This window comes from Erinaceus europaeus, chromosome 16, assembly GCF_950295315.1.
Source record: "Erinaceus europaeus chromosome 16, mEriEur2.1, whole genome shotgun sequence".
NCBI lineage: Eukaryota > Metazoa > Chordata > Mammalia > Eulipotyphla > Erinaceidae > Erinaceus > Erinaceus europaeus.
The window spans coordinates 72,416,296-72,434,716 of NC_080177.1; the positions used below are offsets into that span (position 1 = coordinate 72,416,296).

At 40.5% G+C, this 18,421-nt stretch overlaps 1 protein-coding gene across 3 annotated transcripts; it reads right to left on the reverse strand.

The window, feature by feature from the left end:
- Positions 1 to 145: 145 nt before the first annotated feature.
- LOC132533367 (olfactory receptor 4K14-like) lies at positions 146 to 9,758 on the reverse strand. Of its 3 annotated transcripts, none has more exons than XM_060174170.1 (2): positions 8,854 to 9,758; positions 146 to 167 (listed from the first exon to the last, which is right to left on the reverse strand). In XM_060174170.1, exons 1-2 carry the CDS (start codon positions 9,756 to 9,758, stop codon positions 146 to 148), a joined length of 927 nt encoding a protein of 308 aa, XP_060030153.1. The 3 variants fall into 3 exon arrangements, with proteins under 3 accessions (XP_060030153.1, XP_060030154.1, XP_060030152.1); XM_060174171.1 differs by lacking the exon at positions 146 to 167 and adding an exon at positions 3,510 to 3,528 and having other exon boundaries at positions 8,857 to 9,758; XM_060174169.1 differs by lacking the exon at positions 146 to 167 and having other exon boundaries at positions 8,826 to 9,758.
- Positions 9,759 to 18,421: the final 8,663 nt, after the last annotated feature.

Below are 18,421 nucleotides of genomic sequence, written 5' to 3' on the forward strand. Positions count from 1 at the left end.
ATTAATAAAATTAAAACTTAAAAAGTTATGTTTTTAATGACTGAATGATACATGTAGTAAAATTTTTGAGATCAAATAATATTGGCCATGTTCAAGGTGGTATGGCCATAGACAGATGGTAAGATTTTTAATTACTTGATTTGCTTTAATAAGAATAGAATGATCTGCTATGACTAGTCTGTGGAGGGGACTAAGAAATGAGTTCATGCCATCTTCAGTCTTATCAATTACTAGACATGGTTTATTTTTGGCATTTCTTTTTTATTATTCTTTTGTGATTAATGATTTACAGTGCCTACAGTTGTTGATGCATGTGTAAAAATTTCTGTTTTCAGGGCGATGGGTAGATAGCATAATGGTTATGCAAAAAGACTCTGATGCCTGAGGCTCCAGAGTACCAGGTTCAGTCCCCCGCACCACCATAAACCAGAGCTGAACAGTGCTCTGGTCAAAAAAAAAAAAAAAAAAAATTCCGTTTTCTGCAAAACACTCACCCCCAGCCTAGGTCATCCACCAGGAACTGAAAGCCCCCTGCCCACCCTCCCCCCCATAGTCCCTTACATCGGTGCAGTACACCAAACCCAATGCAAGTTCTACTCTGTGTTTTCTCTTTCTGTTCTTATTTCTTAACTTCTGTCTACGGGTGGGATCATCTCATATTCATCCTTCTCTTTCTGCCTTACCTCACTTAACATGATTCCTTCAAGCTCCATCCAAGATGGGGTGAGGAAGGTGGATTTATTATTATTAACAGCTAAGTAGTATTCCATTGTGTATATAGGCCACAATTTTCTCAGCCATTCATTCATAGTTGGACACCTGGGTTACTTTCAGGTTTTGGTTATTACAAATTATTCTGTTATGAACACAGGTATACACAGATCTTTTTGGATGTTATATGTGATTCTTTAGAATATATCCCCAGGAGAGGAATTGTATTGTTGCCTCCATTATCATAAAAAATTCATTTACGTTGTTTTATTCAGAACTATAATACTATAATAAAGACAATTCATAGGTTTTCTTACTATTTACTTTTAATATTAAAGATAAAAATGATAAATTGATAGTTTAGAACAAGATACTGATTAAAGATAAATTTAGGAGGGTGGGCAGTAGCACAGTGGGTTAAGCACACATGGTGCAAGGTGTAAGGATCCTGGTTCTTAGCCCCTGGCTCCCCACCTGCAGGGAAGTCGCTTCACAAGTGGTGAAGCAGGTCTGCAGGTATCTATCTTTCTCTCCCCGTCTCCCCTACTCTCTCGATTTCTCTCTGTCCTATCCAACAACAACAACATCACTGGCAACAGTAGTAATAATAATGACAACAACAAAGGGACAACAAAATGGGAAAAAATGGCCTCCAGGAGCAGTGGATTTGTAGTGCAGGCACTGAGCCCCAGCAATAACTCTGGAGGAAAAAGAAAAGATAAAGTTAAAATTAATTATGAACTATAAAGTATTTTCATTTAAATAGCTATTTTAATGAGTAACAATTTCAGCAAATAATGTGTTATTTGATATTATTAGTGACAATATTGATTTACAAAATTACAAGGTAATAGCGGTATAATTCCACACCGTTCCTACCACCAGACTTCTATATCCCCATTCCCTCCACTGGAAGCTACAGCAGTTCTCCCATGGTTGCAGATATAGATTGACTATTATTTCTACAACTATCTGTCTATATTTATACCTATTTTCCCATGTTTTTCTGTAGTCCTGCCTTCTCTTCCTTTCCAAGTCACACCTTTACCTATTTCCTCTTCTCTCTCTGGGTCCTGATGGAGTTGAAGTTTAGAGCCTTCTGGTCATCCTCACCTAATATTTCTCCCCAGTTGGAAATATGGACCAAAATTCATTTGGGGTGCAGAAGGTAGGAGTTTCGCTTCTTTAATTGTTTCTCTGCTGGACATGGGTGTTGGCAGGTCAATCCATATCCCCAGCCTGTTTCCATCTTTCCCTAGTAGGGTAGGACTTTGGAGAGGTGAAGCTCTGGGACACATTAGTAAGTTCATCTGCCCAGGGAAGTCAGGATAAAATCATGATAGCATCTGCAACTTGGTGACTGAAAGGCAGTAAGGTATAAAGCAGAATAAAATGATTAAAATAGGAACCAAAACGTAGGAATAGAGCAAAAGAGAGTACGGATCTTAGGGTGGAATGAAGCAAGGAAATCTATTTTAGGTATGTTCCTAGGGGTCCATGACTTTCTTAATTCTTGCTTGAGTTTGATAGCTAACACAGAGGTGGAAAAATATGGTCTGGAAAGATGGTGTCAGAGCTGAGAATAGGGCTAGGAAGTTAGATTAGGGCAGAGCCTAGCTCCTAAACTTGAAGAAAATCTATGAATAAAAATTAACTGTTTACCCCATCAACCTGACCCAGAGCCCATATATATTCATATTTAGCACAGGAGCCTGGGTAACCTCTGAGTCCCTGTCAGTCTGAGCTCACATTTTCTGCTCACTACTGGGAATACTACTCTGTAACCAAAAAAAAAAGGTATTATAGTTCAGAAAATCTCTTAAGTAAATTTTAAACTATTATGAGGATAAAAAGGGAGATGACTAGAGCACTGCTCAGTTTTTGCTTAAGGTAGTGCTGTGGGTTGAAACTGTGGCCTCTGAGGCTCAGACATACATCTGGTAGCCTAATAGGATGAGTGGTCTCCCGAGTCATAGAATCATATTTATAGTAGGCAGTAGGTAGTTGAGTCTTGTTTTTTAAAATAATCTCATTGAGGATGGGAGTGACTCGCCCATAAAATGCAAATGCTGTCATGACAAATGGCCCGGCTCTAAGTCCCCAATCCCCAGCAGCAAAGGGGAAACTATATGAGTGGTGGAGCAATGCTACAGGTATCTATCTCTTTCTATCTCTTTCTATCTCTTTCTCTCTCTTCCTATCTCTCTCTGTCTCTCAGTCTTTACCAAAAAATGGCCACCACAAATGACGGAGTCAGACAGGCATTGAATCTCAGTGATAACCTTGAAACCATCAAGCTGCAGATGCTACCATTTATGCCAACCTGACTTCCTTGGGCAGATGACCTCACTGATATGTCCAGGAAGCCCGCCTCTCCAGATTCTTACCCCAATAAGGAAAGACAGAAATACGCTGGGAGTGTAGATCAACCTGCCAAGGCCCATGTCCAGCAAAGAAGCAATTACAGAAGGCAGACCTTTCACCTTCTGTGCCCTGCAGGTGGAGAACCGGAGGCTTGAACTGTGATCCTTGTGCAGGTCCCTGAGCTTCATATTATATGAGCTCAACCTGTGTGCTACCACCCAGCCCCTTACATATGTTTTTAAAATAACATTTCAGAAAGAAAATTTACATATGTGAATTCTATAAACATATAAGAAATAATGCCATGGTTGGACTTTTCTGTAAACAAAGACAACATTCATTATTTTTATGACACAAACATATCTTTAAATCCAAAATCCAAAAATAATACTGTTATAACAAAGGAAAGCAATTTCTTTATGAATATAACTGCATCAATATTCTTTTTTTATTCTTTTATCTTTATTTATTTATTGGATAGAGACCGCCTAGGAGTTGTGTTGCTGGATCTTAATGTACTTGCATTTTTTTATATTTATTAATTTTCCCTTTTGTTGCCCTTGTTTTAGTTATTATTGTTGTTATTGATGTCGTTGTTAGATACGTTGTGACTCCCCTGCAGGTGGGGAGCTGGGGGCTCAAACCCGGATCCTTATGCTAGTCCTATGTGCATTTAACCTGCTATGTTACTGCCCGACTCCCAGTTGTGCTTACCCTTAATGAGGAGAGGCTAGAAGATGGGGTGAAGGAGCTTCTGATGTACTAGTAATGTTCTTCAGTCTGGGTGTTGGTTATATAGATATATTCACTATGTAAAATTCCACTGACCTAAATGCTAGTTGTGTATTTTGAATTCATATCATTCTTCCATAAAATGCCCTTATGTAAACCACAGAAATGATGTTATCTATGTTGGTAGTAATAAAATAAGCTACTGATATGTTATTAAGTCTAGACATCATGGAAGAGAGAAATAATTAAACTCTCTTAGAAGGGTTTTTTCCAAAAAATAAAAAATAAAAAAATAAAATAAAATAAAAAGAAGGGTTTTTTCCTGAAGCTCAAGGACTGGCATAAGGATCCTGGTGTGAGCCCCTGGCTCCCCACCTGCAGGGGAGTCGCTTCACAGGCGGTGAAGCAGGTCTGCAGGTGTCTTTCTGTCCCCCTCTCGGTCTTCCCCTCCTCTCTCCATTTCTCTCTGTCCTATCTAACAATGATGACATCAATAACAACAACAATAATAACTACAACAACAAGAGCAACAAAAGGGAAAATAAGTTTTAAAAAAATGTTAAAGTCTTTTTAAAAAAGTTTTTTTCTTCAAAAATTTTTGCAAGTTTGTAAAATGTGCTATTAGTTTATCAGTTATTTATGTATTTATTTTAAGTTTTTTAATTTTTTCCCACCCAGTACATACAAGACAATTCCACCCTTCCACCTGGTTTCCTTTTTTTTTTTTTCTTTTTCTGATAGACACAGAGAAAAATAGATGAAGAGAGAGAGAGACCTGCAGTGCTGCCCTGCCACTCTCAAAGTTTCCCTGCCCCACAGGTGAAGTCTAAGGGCTGGAACCTGGGTCCTCACAAGTGGTAACGTGTGCCCTACAGTGTGCGCCATTACCCTGCACCAAGACATGTATCTAAATGTTAATTTTACTCAGATAATTTCATTGATTTAAGCCATCATACAGTTTTACTTAAATTTACTTTGACTGTTACAGAATTGTTTGTAAGTATAATATCATCAGGAATATACCATCAACAGTATGGGGCATTTACACCCCTGTAGTAGAAACTGTAGCTACATCATCATTGTGAACTCAACCACACAGGCATTTTTAATTTTCTAGTAGATGTTAGGCAACTGAAATTGAGAACTATGTTCCTAGTTCACTTTGTGTCCTCAATAATTGAAAGAATACCTGAAACAAAGCAATTTACAATAATTATTTGCTATATAAAAAGAAAAATGGTGGGGGTCAAGCAGTGGCGCAGCTGGTTGGGTGCACGTGGCCGAAAAGCTCAAGGACTAGCATAGGGATCCCGGTTGGAGCCCCTACCCCGCTCCTCACCTGCAGGGAAGTCGCTTCACAGGCGGTGAAGCAGGTCTGCAGGTGTCTGTCTTTCTCTCCCCCTCTCTGTCTTCCCCTCTCTCCATTTCTCTCTGTCCTATCCAGCAACGAACGACAACAACAATAACAATAATTACCACAAAAAGGGGAAGGGAATGGCCTCCAGGAGCGGTGGATTCATGGTGCAGGCACTGAGCCCCAGCAATGACCCTGGAGGCAAAAAAAAAAAAAAAGACAGGGAAAAAAAGATCAAAATAAGGCCAAAGAAACCGAATTTTGATAGTAATACCCTCTCACTTAACACCCTTTACCAATATACCAGATTGTTAAATCTTGATAAATAATTTTGCTAAATTTACTAGAAAATAAATTACCTCTTCCCCTTTACTAAAGTGTATTAGGAAAAAAAATCTAGAATTTATTTTCTAGAACTAGGATAGAGTTATCCCAAAATGACACAATAAAATTAAGTTATAAAACAATCTCATGAATTTTTTTTATTTTTATTACTATTGTTTTAGATAGATACACAGTGACAGAGAACGAGAGTGAAAGAGACCACAGCATCAAAGCTTCTCCAGTGAGGTAACAGGTGGATTCAAACCTGGTTCAAGTACATGTTCTTCTAGCATTTGCCCTTCTTCCGTAGCCAGTCAACAGCGTCAGGTTGTGCCTGATGTAAAGTTTCGAGACCTCCTTTGAATCTGGAGAGGTGGCAGTCGTTGACTATGTGGGTCATAGTCTGTCTGGAGCCGCAGGGGCAGTTCGGGTCGTCTCTGGCTCCCCAGCGATGGAACATAGCGGCGCACCAGCCATGGCCTGTTGGATAGCGATTGAGGAGGGCCCAATCATAACGTGCTAGGTCAAAGCCGGGTTGGCGCTTACAGGGGGCTGTGATGAGGTGTTTGTTCTTTACCTCAGCTGACTGCCGACTCTGTTTCCAAGAGTCTGGAACAGAAAAGATCAGTGTAGGCGTAGGGGACCAGATTGGGTGACGAGACGTCAAGCGTTGGACAGGGTGGGCGAAGATCTCCGCGTAGATTGGCAGGTCCGGTCGAGCGTAGACGTGGGAAATGAACTTAGATGATGCCGCATCCCGACGAATATCTGGCGGGGCGATGTTGCGAAGAACTGGCAGCCATGGAACCGGGGTGGAACGGATGGTTCCAGAAATGATCCTCATGGAGGAATATAATTTGGAATCGACCAAGTGGACATGGGGGCTATGGAACCATACTGGGGCACTGTATTCTGCAGTGGAATAGCATAATGCCAGAGAGGATGATCGTAGTGTGGAAGCGCTCGCGCCCCATGAGGAGCTGGCCAGTCTTGCAATGATGTGATTCCTCGCGCCCACCTTTGCTGCAGTTTTTATGAGATGTTCGTAAAATGACAGAGTGCGATCAAGAGTAACGCCAAGATAGACTGGCTGGGCTTCATGCCGGATTCTCATATCGCCAAGCTGCACATTAAGCTCACACGAGGCCGAGGCATGGTGTAGATGGAAAACAGATGATACCGTTTTTGCGGTGCTAGGGATTAGTCGCCATATTTTACAGTAATCAGATATCAGAGACATGTCTTTCGTGAGTGTTTCCTCGAGGATGTCAAACTTGGATGCCTGAGTTGCACAGCAGATGTCATCAGCGTAGATGAACTTCCTTGAAGAAGTTTCTGGGAGGTCATTGATGTAAATATTAAATAGCGTAGGAGCCAGAACAGAGCCCTGGGGGAGGCCACTTGAGACAAGTCTCCATCTGCTAGACTTGTCACCCAGATGCACCCGGAATCTTCTGTTTTGGAGAAGAAACGATATAGTTTTGGCCACCCATGGAGGCAGGCATCTTGAGATCTTGACTAGGAGACCGCGGTGCCAGACCATGTCATAGGCTGCTGTGAGATCAACAAAGACAGCACCCGTCTTTAAATTCAAGTACATGACAGAGTAGCACACTGTCCCCGTGGATTCTGTTGCACGAAGTCTTACAGAAGATGCAAAAAGGAAGTAAGATGATTACAAACTCAAGTCAACGCTGCATGCATTACTTAAACAACTGGAATCTATTCTGCATGATTTACCAGATGAGCAACTTTGCATAATTTGAATCTGTGGTATTCAAATGCATCCCTCCTAATAGGAGATATCTAACAATTAACTAACACAATTAACTCAGTGTGATTCAGTATTTATTTCAATTATTGTGGGCAAAAAAAATGTGCACATTTAAAATCCAGTACGGATCAAATGAGAATCCTATCACTTAACTTACACCAGGAAATATTAGTCACAAAATATTTATCTCCTCACTGTAAAATTAGCTTCTGTAATTTAATAGTCCTAGTATGCATTCATTCCTTTGCATTAAAAGACTAGACATAATATATATTCACTAGAAAAGGTGGACTTTAAATATCAATAGAATCTTGATACAGTCTTTTCTTTCTTCTTCCATGCTTTCAAAGCCAGGGCAAAGACTGACAGAGCATTATTTACTCTCGAGCTTGCTTCAATATTTCATGTCATAATGTATAGTAAGTGGCAATTCTTACAGTGCTAAACGATTTTTAGAAAATGAAAACTCACATTTATAAGTTTAGACAAAATAAAGCAGTAAGAAGTTTGGTTAAAAAAGGGGGGGACTTTTTGGAGTCTCCAGCTTGTCTTTGGAAGACTCCTCCACGGCCATGATTGATCGTGCCCTTCTCTCCCTTTTGTCTTATTGTAACTAATAAAGGTCATTGCTACTTTAAAAGGGGGGGGAGGGGAGTCGAGCAGTAGCGCAGTGGGTTAAGTGCACATGACGCAAAGCCCAAGGACCAGCGTAAGGATCCTGGTTGGAGCCCCTGGCTCCCCACCTGCAAGGGAGTCGCTTCACAAGCTGTGAAACAGGTCTGAAGGTGTCTATGTTTCTCTCCCCCTCTCTGTGTTCCCCTCCTCTCTCCATTTCTCTCTGTCCTATCCAACAAAGAGGACATCAACAATAATAATAACTACAACAATAAAAAACAAGGGCAACAAAAAGGAATAAATATTTTTAAAAAAAGAAAGAAAAAGAAAATTGCAAAATTCATCCCAAAGTATACGCATGGTGTTGAGGACACACATAACTTTTGCTAACATCAACTATTTATCTGCAGTACAAACTAACACAATACACAGCATGACAATACCAGAATGAAATCACTAAACAGAATCATTTAAAGAAATGGCATATGGAGGGTTAAATAGCATAATGTTATGCAAAGGGACTTTCATGTCTGAGGTTCCAAACTCCCAGATTCAATCCCCCATACCACCATAAACCAAAACTGAGCAGTGCTGTGGTTAAAAAAAAAGGGGGGGGGCATCGGGCGGTAGCACAGCGGTTTTAAGCACACGTGGTGCAAAGCACTAGGACCAACATAAGGATTCAGGTTTGAGCCCCTGGATCCCCACCTGCAGGGGAGTCGCTTCTATCTTTCTCTCCTCCTCTCTGTCTTCCCCTCCTCTCTCCATTTCTCTCTGTCTTATCCAATAACAATGACATCAATAACACCAACAATAATAACTACAACAACAATAACTACAACAACAATAATAACTACAACAACAATAAAACAGCAAGGGTAACAAAAGGGGGAAAAGCAAATTAAAAGAAAAAGAAAAAACTATGAGCAAAAACTTGTAACTTCTTGGAATTTATTGGAAAGTCACATGCCTTTTCCACAACTTCCTCATAGCTGTTTTCATCTCCTTATTCCTCAAGGTATAGATAAGTGGGTTCAATAGTGGAGTGAAAATGGTATAAAACACGGAAAGGAGCTTGTCCACAGAGAATCGACTGAAAGGCCACACATAAATGAAAATGCAGGGCCCGAAGAAGAGCGTTACCACCATAATATGTGCAGAGCAAGTAGAGAGTGCCTTGGATGCACCACCAGTAGCACGCTGTCGTACATTGATGAGAATAACTGTGTAGGAGATCAGGAGAAGCAGAAAACAGCTCAGGGAAAGCAACCCACTGTCTGAGATCATAAGTATCCCTAAGATGTAGGTGTCCATGCAGGCAAGCTTGATCACAAGGGGAACGTCACAGAAGAAGCTACTGATTTCATTGGGTCCACAGTAAGGTAAATTCACAGTAAAGGCTACCTGACTGATGGAATGCACAAATCCAATGGTCCACGATAGCATCACCAGCTCAATGCACTTATTCCGGCTCATCACGGTCATATAATGCAAGGGTTTGCATATAGCTACATATCTGTCATAGGCCATGGATACCAGAAGCACCATCTCAGCCCCACCAACAAAATGTAAGAAAAAGATCTGAGACATACATCCCCCAAAAGAGATGAGTTTCCGATCACTAAGAAAATCCCTTATCATCTTCGGAGTGGCAAAAGAGGCCAACCATATGTCCAAAAAGGACAGATTCCCCAGGAGAAAGTACATAGGAGAAGAGTGGAGGCGGGAGTTAGAAACTACAGTGGCTACAATGATGGTGTTACCCATGACAATGACCACATAGAGCCCAGAGAAGAGTATAAAGAAAAACTTTTGAAGATGCCGTGAAGTGCAGAGTCCTTGCAACACGAATTCTGACACGAAGGTATAGTTCTGCAGATCCATTATTATCAGGTTTCAGATTTTATCTTGAATTTATATAAAGGAAAGAGATAGAAGTGAAAGTTCTTGATAACCCTGGAGGCAAAAAACAAAAAAGAAGTGAAAATTCTTGTCAACTCCCAGGCATAAGAAAATGATCAATTCAATCTTACCTCAGTATTGTTTATAATGTGTAAGAACTTATTTTAAATACAATATGTAGGACACTAAAACCAAGTCTATACTTATATGTATATTTACCTTTCTCAAGCTTTAATGTTTCTTTTTTTCTTTTTTTTTTTACTAGAGCACTGTTCAGCTCGGTTTATGGTGTGAGGGATTGAACCTGGGAATTCAGAGCCTCAGGCATGAGAGTCTCTTTGCATAACCATTATGCTATCTAGCCCCTCCCAAACTTTAATGTTTCCTTAGAGGCAGTTCAACATTTGGGAGACTCTGGTGGAGGTGAGAGTTGCAGGAACATTTTTTTTTTTCCTCTTCCTTCTCTACTTTTTGTACATGGAACAACGTAACATCAGTCAAGTACAGAATTTAAACCAAAAGTCTTTAGAAGGATGAAAAATATGAAGATATTCTGAACATTAGTTGGGTATATTCTAAATGGCATTATGTTCTCTCCAACTATGTCAGTACCACTGAAACAAAAATAGGTATTTGTTTTTAAGAAACAGACCTAGAAAACAATTACACAAACTTTATCACACTTGTCTCCCTTCTCTCATTTTCATTTATCCAAAGACAAAACAAAATTTAGCAAAGGCTAATGTTCAACTCAAAATACTGCTTCCTAAGGAATAATGAGTTGCAATTTCTCACACAGATAGCCTACTAGGGATTTCTTTTTTAAAACAAAGTACTTATGTTCTTTATTCTATGTGTGTGACGAGAGAACGGGGTGATGAGAGACAGGGGTGGAGAGAGACCAGGAGGGAAGGAGGGAGTGGAGGAACAGACCAGAAGACCACTCCAGTTAAGGCAGTGTCAGGGATCAGACCAGAATCTCATGCATGCAAGTCCTACAGTTCTACCTTGACCTGTCTCCTCCGATAGAGTGCATGAGGACCTAGGTTCAAGCCCCAGCCCTCCTACCTACAGAGGAAAAGCTTTATCAGTGGAACTGCAGATGTCTCTCTTTTTTCTTTTTTTTTTCACTTTTAGGATAGTTTGGGGTTTTTTTATTATTTTTTAATTTTTTATTTATAAAAAAGGAAACATTGACTAAACCATAGGATAAGAGGGGTACAACTCCACACAGTTCCCACCACCAGAACTCTGTATCCCATCCCCTCCCCTGATAGCTTTCCTATTCTTTAACCTTCTGGGAGTATGGACCCAGGATCATTGAGGGATGAAGGTGGAAGGTCTGGCTTCTGTAATTGCTTCCCTGCTGAACATGGGCGTTGGCAGGTGGATCCATACTCCCAGCCTGTCTCTCTTTCCCTAGTGGGGCAGGGCTCTGGGGAAGTGGAGCTCCAGGACACATTGGTGTGGTTGTCTGTCCAGTGAAGTCTGGTCGGCATCATGCTAGCATCTGGAACCTGGTGGTTGAAAATAGAGTTAACATACAAAGCCAAACAAATTGTTGACCAATCATGGACCTAAAGGCTGGAATAGTGCAGATGAAGAGTTGGGGGGGTCCCCATTTTGTAGATAGCTAGTAGGCATATTTTAGTTCTATTCCAAAGGGCCTGTGGCTATACTAGTGGGGGGTTTTTTGTTTGGTTTTGGTTTTGTTTTTATTCTTTTGCCTGAGCCTGAAATCTGATGTGCAGGTGGATCCTAATTATTGTCTGGGGAGGTGATGTCATGGCTGGCAGTAGGACCTGAAAACTGGATAAGGGAAGAGTAGTAGCTCCCAAATATGGAAAAGGTGTATAAATATTACTGACTATAAACCCCATCGATTTGATGTGATCTGGGGCCCATATTTAGCTTAGGAGCCTATGTGACCTCTGCATCCCTGTAGATCGAGCTCACATTCTGTGGTCATAAGTAGGAACATTCCAAGCTGCCCCAATATCAGAACCCATCTTCCTCAGGTGTAGCATAGAGTATATTGTTCAGCCTCCTTTCGGAGGATGGAACATTCTCTACCGTTGTTGATCCAAGTTGAGGGCAAGGTCCTATGGGGGCCCACAAAGGGGTCTATTGTGTTATTCCTGATAGAGACGACCAGTAACAATGGAGAGAGAGTCTAGGCCCATCGTGTCTGTTTGGGAATCTCAGGACTCCCCAATTAGGACCCCAGGTCTCTCTCTCTCTCTCTCTTTCCCTCACTCCTTCCTCCCTCACCCTCCCCCATTGCTTTCTGGCCCTGTCAGGAAGGAAGGAAGGGAGGAAGGAAGGAAGAGGAGAGACCTGGTGGAGTCATAATGCAGGCACTGAACCTAAGGATAATAATGGTGGCAATGAGTGAATAAATAAATAATAAATAAATAAACAGCATTTGCATTCCATAAAATTCACACCTTTTTGTTTGTACCATCATCTCACATATGACTGATTTCACCATTCCTGGATGAACTTTTTCATTCATTTTATTTCAGAGATAATCTACCTAGTAAATAAAATTAAAAATAAAATATTAAGAAGATATTGTATAAACCTCTTTATAAAAGCATTGACCAGAATTCCTCATGACCAGTACTGCAAAAGATGTAGAACTAGTTTTCATATACTTTTGATTATGTTTCTCTTTTTAAAATTTGAAAATGTAGGAAGTCGGGCGGTAGCGCAGCATGTTAAGCGCACGTGGCGCAAAGCCCAAGGACCGGTGCAAGGATCCTGGTTGGAGGCCCCGGCTCCCCACCTGCAGGGGAGTTGCTTCACAGGCTGTGAAGCAGGTCTGCAGGTGTCTATCTTTCTCTCACCATCTCTGTCTTCCCTTCCTCCCTCCATTTCTCTCTGTCCTATCCAACAATGACAACATCAACAACAATAATAATAACTACAATAACAATTTTAAAAAAGGGCAATAAAAAGGATAATAAATATTTTAATTTTAAAAATTTGAAAATGTAACATAAAATAATTACATATGTATTCTCTATTTATTTATCACTGGGGCTCAGTACCTGTACCATTCCACCATTCCTGATGAGCATTTTTCTTTGCTTCTTTTCTGTTTTTCTTAATTATCTTTATTTGTTGGATATAGTAGCCAGATATCGAGAGGGAAGGGGGACACTGAAGGAGAGAGAGGCAGAGAGACACCTGCAGCCCTGCTTCACCATTTGCAAAGCTTTCCCCCTGCAGGTGGGGACCGGGACTCGAACCCTGGTACTTGTACACTGTAACATGTGCATTTAACCAGGTGCACCACTACCTAGCCCCTCTTTTTTTGACTATAGCACTTCACATCTCTGGATTAGGGTGCTGCAGGAGATTGAACCTCAGACTTCAGAACCTCAGTTATGAAAGCCTTTTGCATAATCATTACACTATCTCCCCCACCAAGAACCATTTTTTTCTAATGACAGACAGGGAGAAAGCAGAGAGACAGAGAGATACCTGCATCACTGTTCCACCACTCAGAAGGTTTCTCCCCACCCCTATGGGTAGGGACTGGGAACTAGAACCTGAATCTTTGCAATTGGTAACTTGTGCACTCTGGCAGGTGACCCACCACCCTGCCCACAAATACTGTTTTTGTCAAGCTTCTACAAGGAACTAAGTAGCATAGTCCAAATCTAAAATATACAAAGATGCTCTAAAACTAAATATTGGTGACAGTCGCAGAACTCTGTAAACAAACTGAAAATCACTGAATTGTGCTCTTTAAATAAGTTAATTTGGGGCATGTAGAATATAGTACCAGGAGTCAGGCGATAGCTAGCGGGTTAAGCGCACATAGAGCAAAGCTCAAGGACCGGCATAAGGATCTGGGTTAGAGTCCCCGGCTCCCCATCTGCAGGGGAGTAACTTCATAGGCAGTGAAGCAGGTCTGCAGGTGTCTGTCTTTCTCTCCCCCTCTCTGTCTTCCCCTCCTCTCTCCATTTCTCTCTGTCCTATCCAACAACAGTGACATCAACAATAACAATAATAATAACTACAACAATAAAACAAGGGCAAAAAAAGGAATAAATAAGGTTTAAAATAATAAATAAAAGACATAAAATAAATCTAAACAAGTTTTTGCTTTGTTTTGTTTTTGTTTTGTTTTTGCCTCCAGGGTTATCGCTGGGACTCAGTGCCTGTACCACAAATCCACTGCTCTTGGAGGCTATTTTTTCCTTTTTGTTGCCCTTGCTGTTATGATTGTTGTCATTGTTGTTGGATAGGGCAGGGAGAAATTGAGAGGAGGAGAAGACGAAGAGGGGGAGAGAAAGACAGACATCTGTAGACCTTCTTCACCGCTTGTGAAGCGACTCCCCTGTAGGTGGGGAGCAGGGGGCTTGAACCAGGATCTTTAAGCCGGTCCTTGCATTTTGCACCATGTGCATTTAACCCGCTGCGGTACACCTGACCCCCCCCCCAATAGGTTTTTAATTTAAGTGAGTAAGATCATTAAATGAAAAGAAAATTTTCAAAGAAAAAAAAGTGAGGCTGATTTTTTTTTTCTTAGCTCTGGTTTATGATGGTGCGAAGGATTGAACCTGGGACCTGTAAGCCTCGGGCACAAAATTCTCTTTGTGTAACCATTATGCTATCTATCCCAGCATGAGGCTGATTTTTTTTAAAACCTATATTTATTTATTGGTTAGAGACAGCCAGAAATTGAGAGGGAGGGGGGAGATAGAGAGGGAGAGAGACAGAAAGACACCTAAAGCACTGCTTCACCGCTCCCAAAGCTTTCCCCCTGCAGGTGAGGACTGGGAGGCTCAAACCCGGGTCCTTGAGCACTGTAACATGTGCATTCAACTGGGTGCGCAACAGCAACCCCCCGCCCAGGCTGATTTTTTTTTATACCCTCAGCTGTTACATAAATAAATAAAATCATTTAAAAAATCATTGTAATTGATAAGGCAATGTGATTTAATCTGGTGGTGTAATGTGCAGTATAATAAAATAGTCTCTGTTTGACTAACACCTTCATATATGAGTCCACTATGTCTATACCAAAGGCTACTTACTAATATGAAGTTAAGGTGCTCAGCACTGGCGCTTGAAATACATCCTGCTGTTTGTATTTTGAATCACTATGAAACTTTTGAAAGCAGAGAAGTTTTCATCATCTTTTCCTCCTTCTCCTACAAAAAGGTTCAGAAGAAAATAGTAGCTAGAAAACTTCAAATCTGAGTCTTCCTTGGTCATAAGATATAAAATGACTTCTCTTGCCGAACAAAGAATCCCTTTAATATAGGTCCAAGTGAGAGCATAAAACATCTTAGATTGGACAAGTGTGGCGATGAATCAAGTTCAATTCCCCAAGTGACAATGGAGAAAAGTGAGTCAGAGTATGTAATCAGTGCTGTAAGCATTTCAATTCAAAAAGGATCATGTGTTATTATCCAATTAATTGGGTACAAAATGGCCTTGCCCTTTAAATAAGTAAGCTGACTAGTTGTAGTCTAAATATGCTCTAAATCTGTCAGCATAAGTAAATTTAGTCACACATAACCCGTGGGAGGAAGCTTACTTTTACCAGGAGGATCAGCTTTCTATGTGCCCAAGTATTTCCTCCACCAGATGCGTGTGTTCATTCATATATAATGAAATCTAGTGTCCGGATTACTTTGCACCACGTTTATAATTATCATTGCATTTAATTACCAAATCACTTGAAGTTAATTTAGTCATCTGCTAATACTTGTATTCTATTTATCAGTATCCTAGAATATGCTAATGGAAGAGAATGACAGTTACAACTATTCACGTGACAGTTAATTCTATATTAACTATCTGGGCATAAACAAACCAGCAGGGAATGTCTCTGCCATGATAGCCTCCAAGTGTAATAAAATATCTCAGATTCTACCATCGCATAATAAATTGTGTTTCACATACAAGGAATCTCGGAAAACCATTCTAAAATTCTGCTTCTCATTTAAAGCAGACAGATACTAATTTCTAAGGAAAGGTTGTGAACGTAGTCTGAATGCATCAGTGTCATTTATTTCTGAAATGCAGTTAGTATGTATATATAGAAAATTGAAACACATGAACTTACCAAATAATTGAATATATATATATATTCATAACTGTCTCTGAGACTTAAAACTATGGTGGTTTTCAGAGTGCACTTGCCCATGGCAGGGGAGACAGAACTAGGGTGGTGGGTGCAGTGTGGGATTAAATAAATATTTTTTTTAAAATGGTTAACTTTAGTACAATAAGTACTCTTCATAAAGCGAGTATGCAATGATGATCAGGTTTAAAAAATGGTGAACTATCCAGCTGAGCTATTTTGCCAGCTGCTGGCTTCAGATTTTGCAACAACAGAAGTTCTGACATTCCAGTCTGCTCTAGTTTAGATGGCAGATACTGGCTGGACTTGCCCTGTCTTTATAATCATATGAGGTATTTCTCATATGCTCATTTCTCTGTGCTCTCTAACTAAACTACTCAAGCAGATACACAAAATACAAAGTCAACAAAGAACTCAGAAAGTGAAAGGGTAGTAGTTAAATAAAACAGAGGGCGAGGGAGTCAGGCAGTAGCGCAGCAGGTTGAGCGCACATGGCACAAAGCGCAAGGACCAGCATTAAGGATCCCAGTTTGAGCCCCTGGCTCCCCACCTGCAGGGGAGTTGCTTCACAGGTGGTGAAGCAGGTCTGTAGGTGTCTGTCTTTCTCTCCCCCTCTCTGTATTCCCCTCCTCTCTCCATTTCTCTCTGTCCTATCCAACAATGATGACATCAAAAACAACAATAATAACTACAACAGTAAAAAAAAACAAGGGCAACAAAAGGGAAAATAAATAAATATTTTTTAAAAAAAAAAAAACAGAGGGCGAGGTTGGTAGTGCACACAGCTGAGCATACATGTCACAATCAGCCAGGACCAGGTTCAAGCTTCTGATCCCCACCTGCAGGGGGAAATCTTTAAAAGCAGAGAAACAGGGTTGCAGGTTTCTCTCTCTGCCTTCTTCTCTGTGTTCCCCGCCCCTCTTGATTTCTCTTGGTCTATATCCAATAAATAATAACATGTAAATAAAAGATTAAATAAATAAAATGTGAAAAATCTTTTAAATTTTATAGTTCATAGTTACCAGAATGGTAATGAGAAGACTGGGAATGATAAGGGGGTGCATATAAACCAGGACAAATTGAATGCAAATGTTGAGTTTCATTGACAAACATCTCAAACCTTCATAACTTAATAAAGCAAAATGCCTCAAGGAAGATAGAAAATTCTAGACAATATACAACAGGTAATATTACAGCAGAATTAAACTTTAATTTAAAATTAATTAGGAATTCATGTATTTCTCTTTGAAATTATCTTTGTATAGCTAAATAACAACAGAACTGAAATCCAACACAAAAAAACTAATGAACTGTATTATCAATCCTGTGATACCCAAAGTCAATATACTTTCAATTTTTTTTTCTCTCTTTTTGTCATCACCAGGACATTACTCCTAAGGGCCAACTTTTCAGACAAAGACAGAGTTACAGAGGGAAAGATACCACTTCACCAAAACTTGCCCACAGGCAGTAGTGGCCAGACCTGGGTTACATGTATGACAAAGCAGACACTCTCCCACATTAGCTAGCTGGCACAGGTCACTAATTTCTCTTTTCTACCTCACTAGTATTCCATTGCTATAGGTAGATCCTCTTCTTGACATTTTGCCACCACTGATCTAATTTAGATCCTTCCCCTCTCCACCCCACACCTTCCTGGGCACCATGTGACTTAATGCTGTTCAGTCTACAGCACTCATGAAGATTTAGTTCTTCCCTCTTAGGCTATCAGTTGTTTGAAGTCCCAGACAGAGTTTCTGGCAAGCTGTAGGCTCACAAAACTTTATGTGGGAAATAGTTGGATGTGTTGTGATTATGGCAAGTGACTAAAAACCGAATATATTAAACAGGGATCTCAGGGACTGCACTGCACTTATGTGTACTACCCAGTGTGTATTGAGTATGTGAAAATTAGTGTCTACTACTGAATATATTCAACGAGATACGTGGACTAAACAATTACGTGTGTCACCTATGTCCACTTTCTTTTTTTTGCCTCCAGGGTTATCACTGGGGCTCGAAGCCTACACTATGAATCCCGAGGCCATCTTTCCCATTTTGTTGACCTTGTTGTAGTTGTTATTGTTGTTGGATAAGACAGAGAGAAACTGAGAGAGGAGGGGAAGACAGAGAGAAGGAGAGAAATATAGACACCTGCAGATCTGCTTCACTGCTTGTGAAGCAACACCCCCCCCAGCAAGTGGGGAGCCAGAGGATCAAACCCAGATCCTTCCGCTGGTCCTTGTGCTTTGTGCTATGTGCACTTAACCCGCTGTACTACTGCCCAGCACCCCCCCCCCAGTTCACTTTCTAAATACAGACTACCACAAAAAAAGAAAAACTATAATCACAACAACAGTAATATGGTTTTAAGGATTAATATGCTAAAATGAAAAAGAATGCATAAAAAAAGCTTTTGAAGATAGAGAAGCCAACACAGAGAATTTATTTATTTGCTTATTTATTTTCCTCAAATTGTATGAAAGGAAGTGGTAGAGGTAGGAGTCTAAACCCATGCCCATTGGGAGGGTGAGGAAAC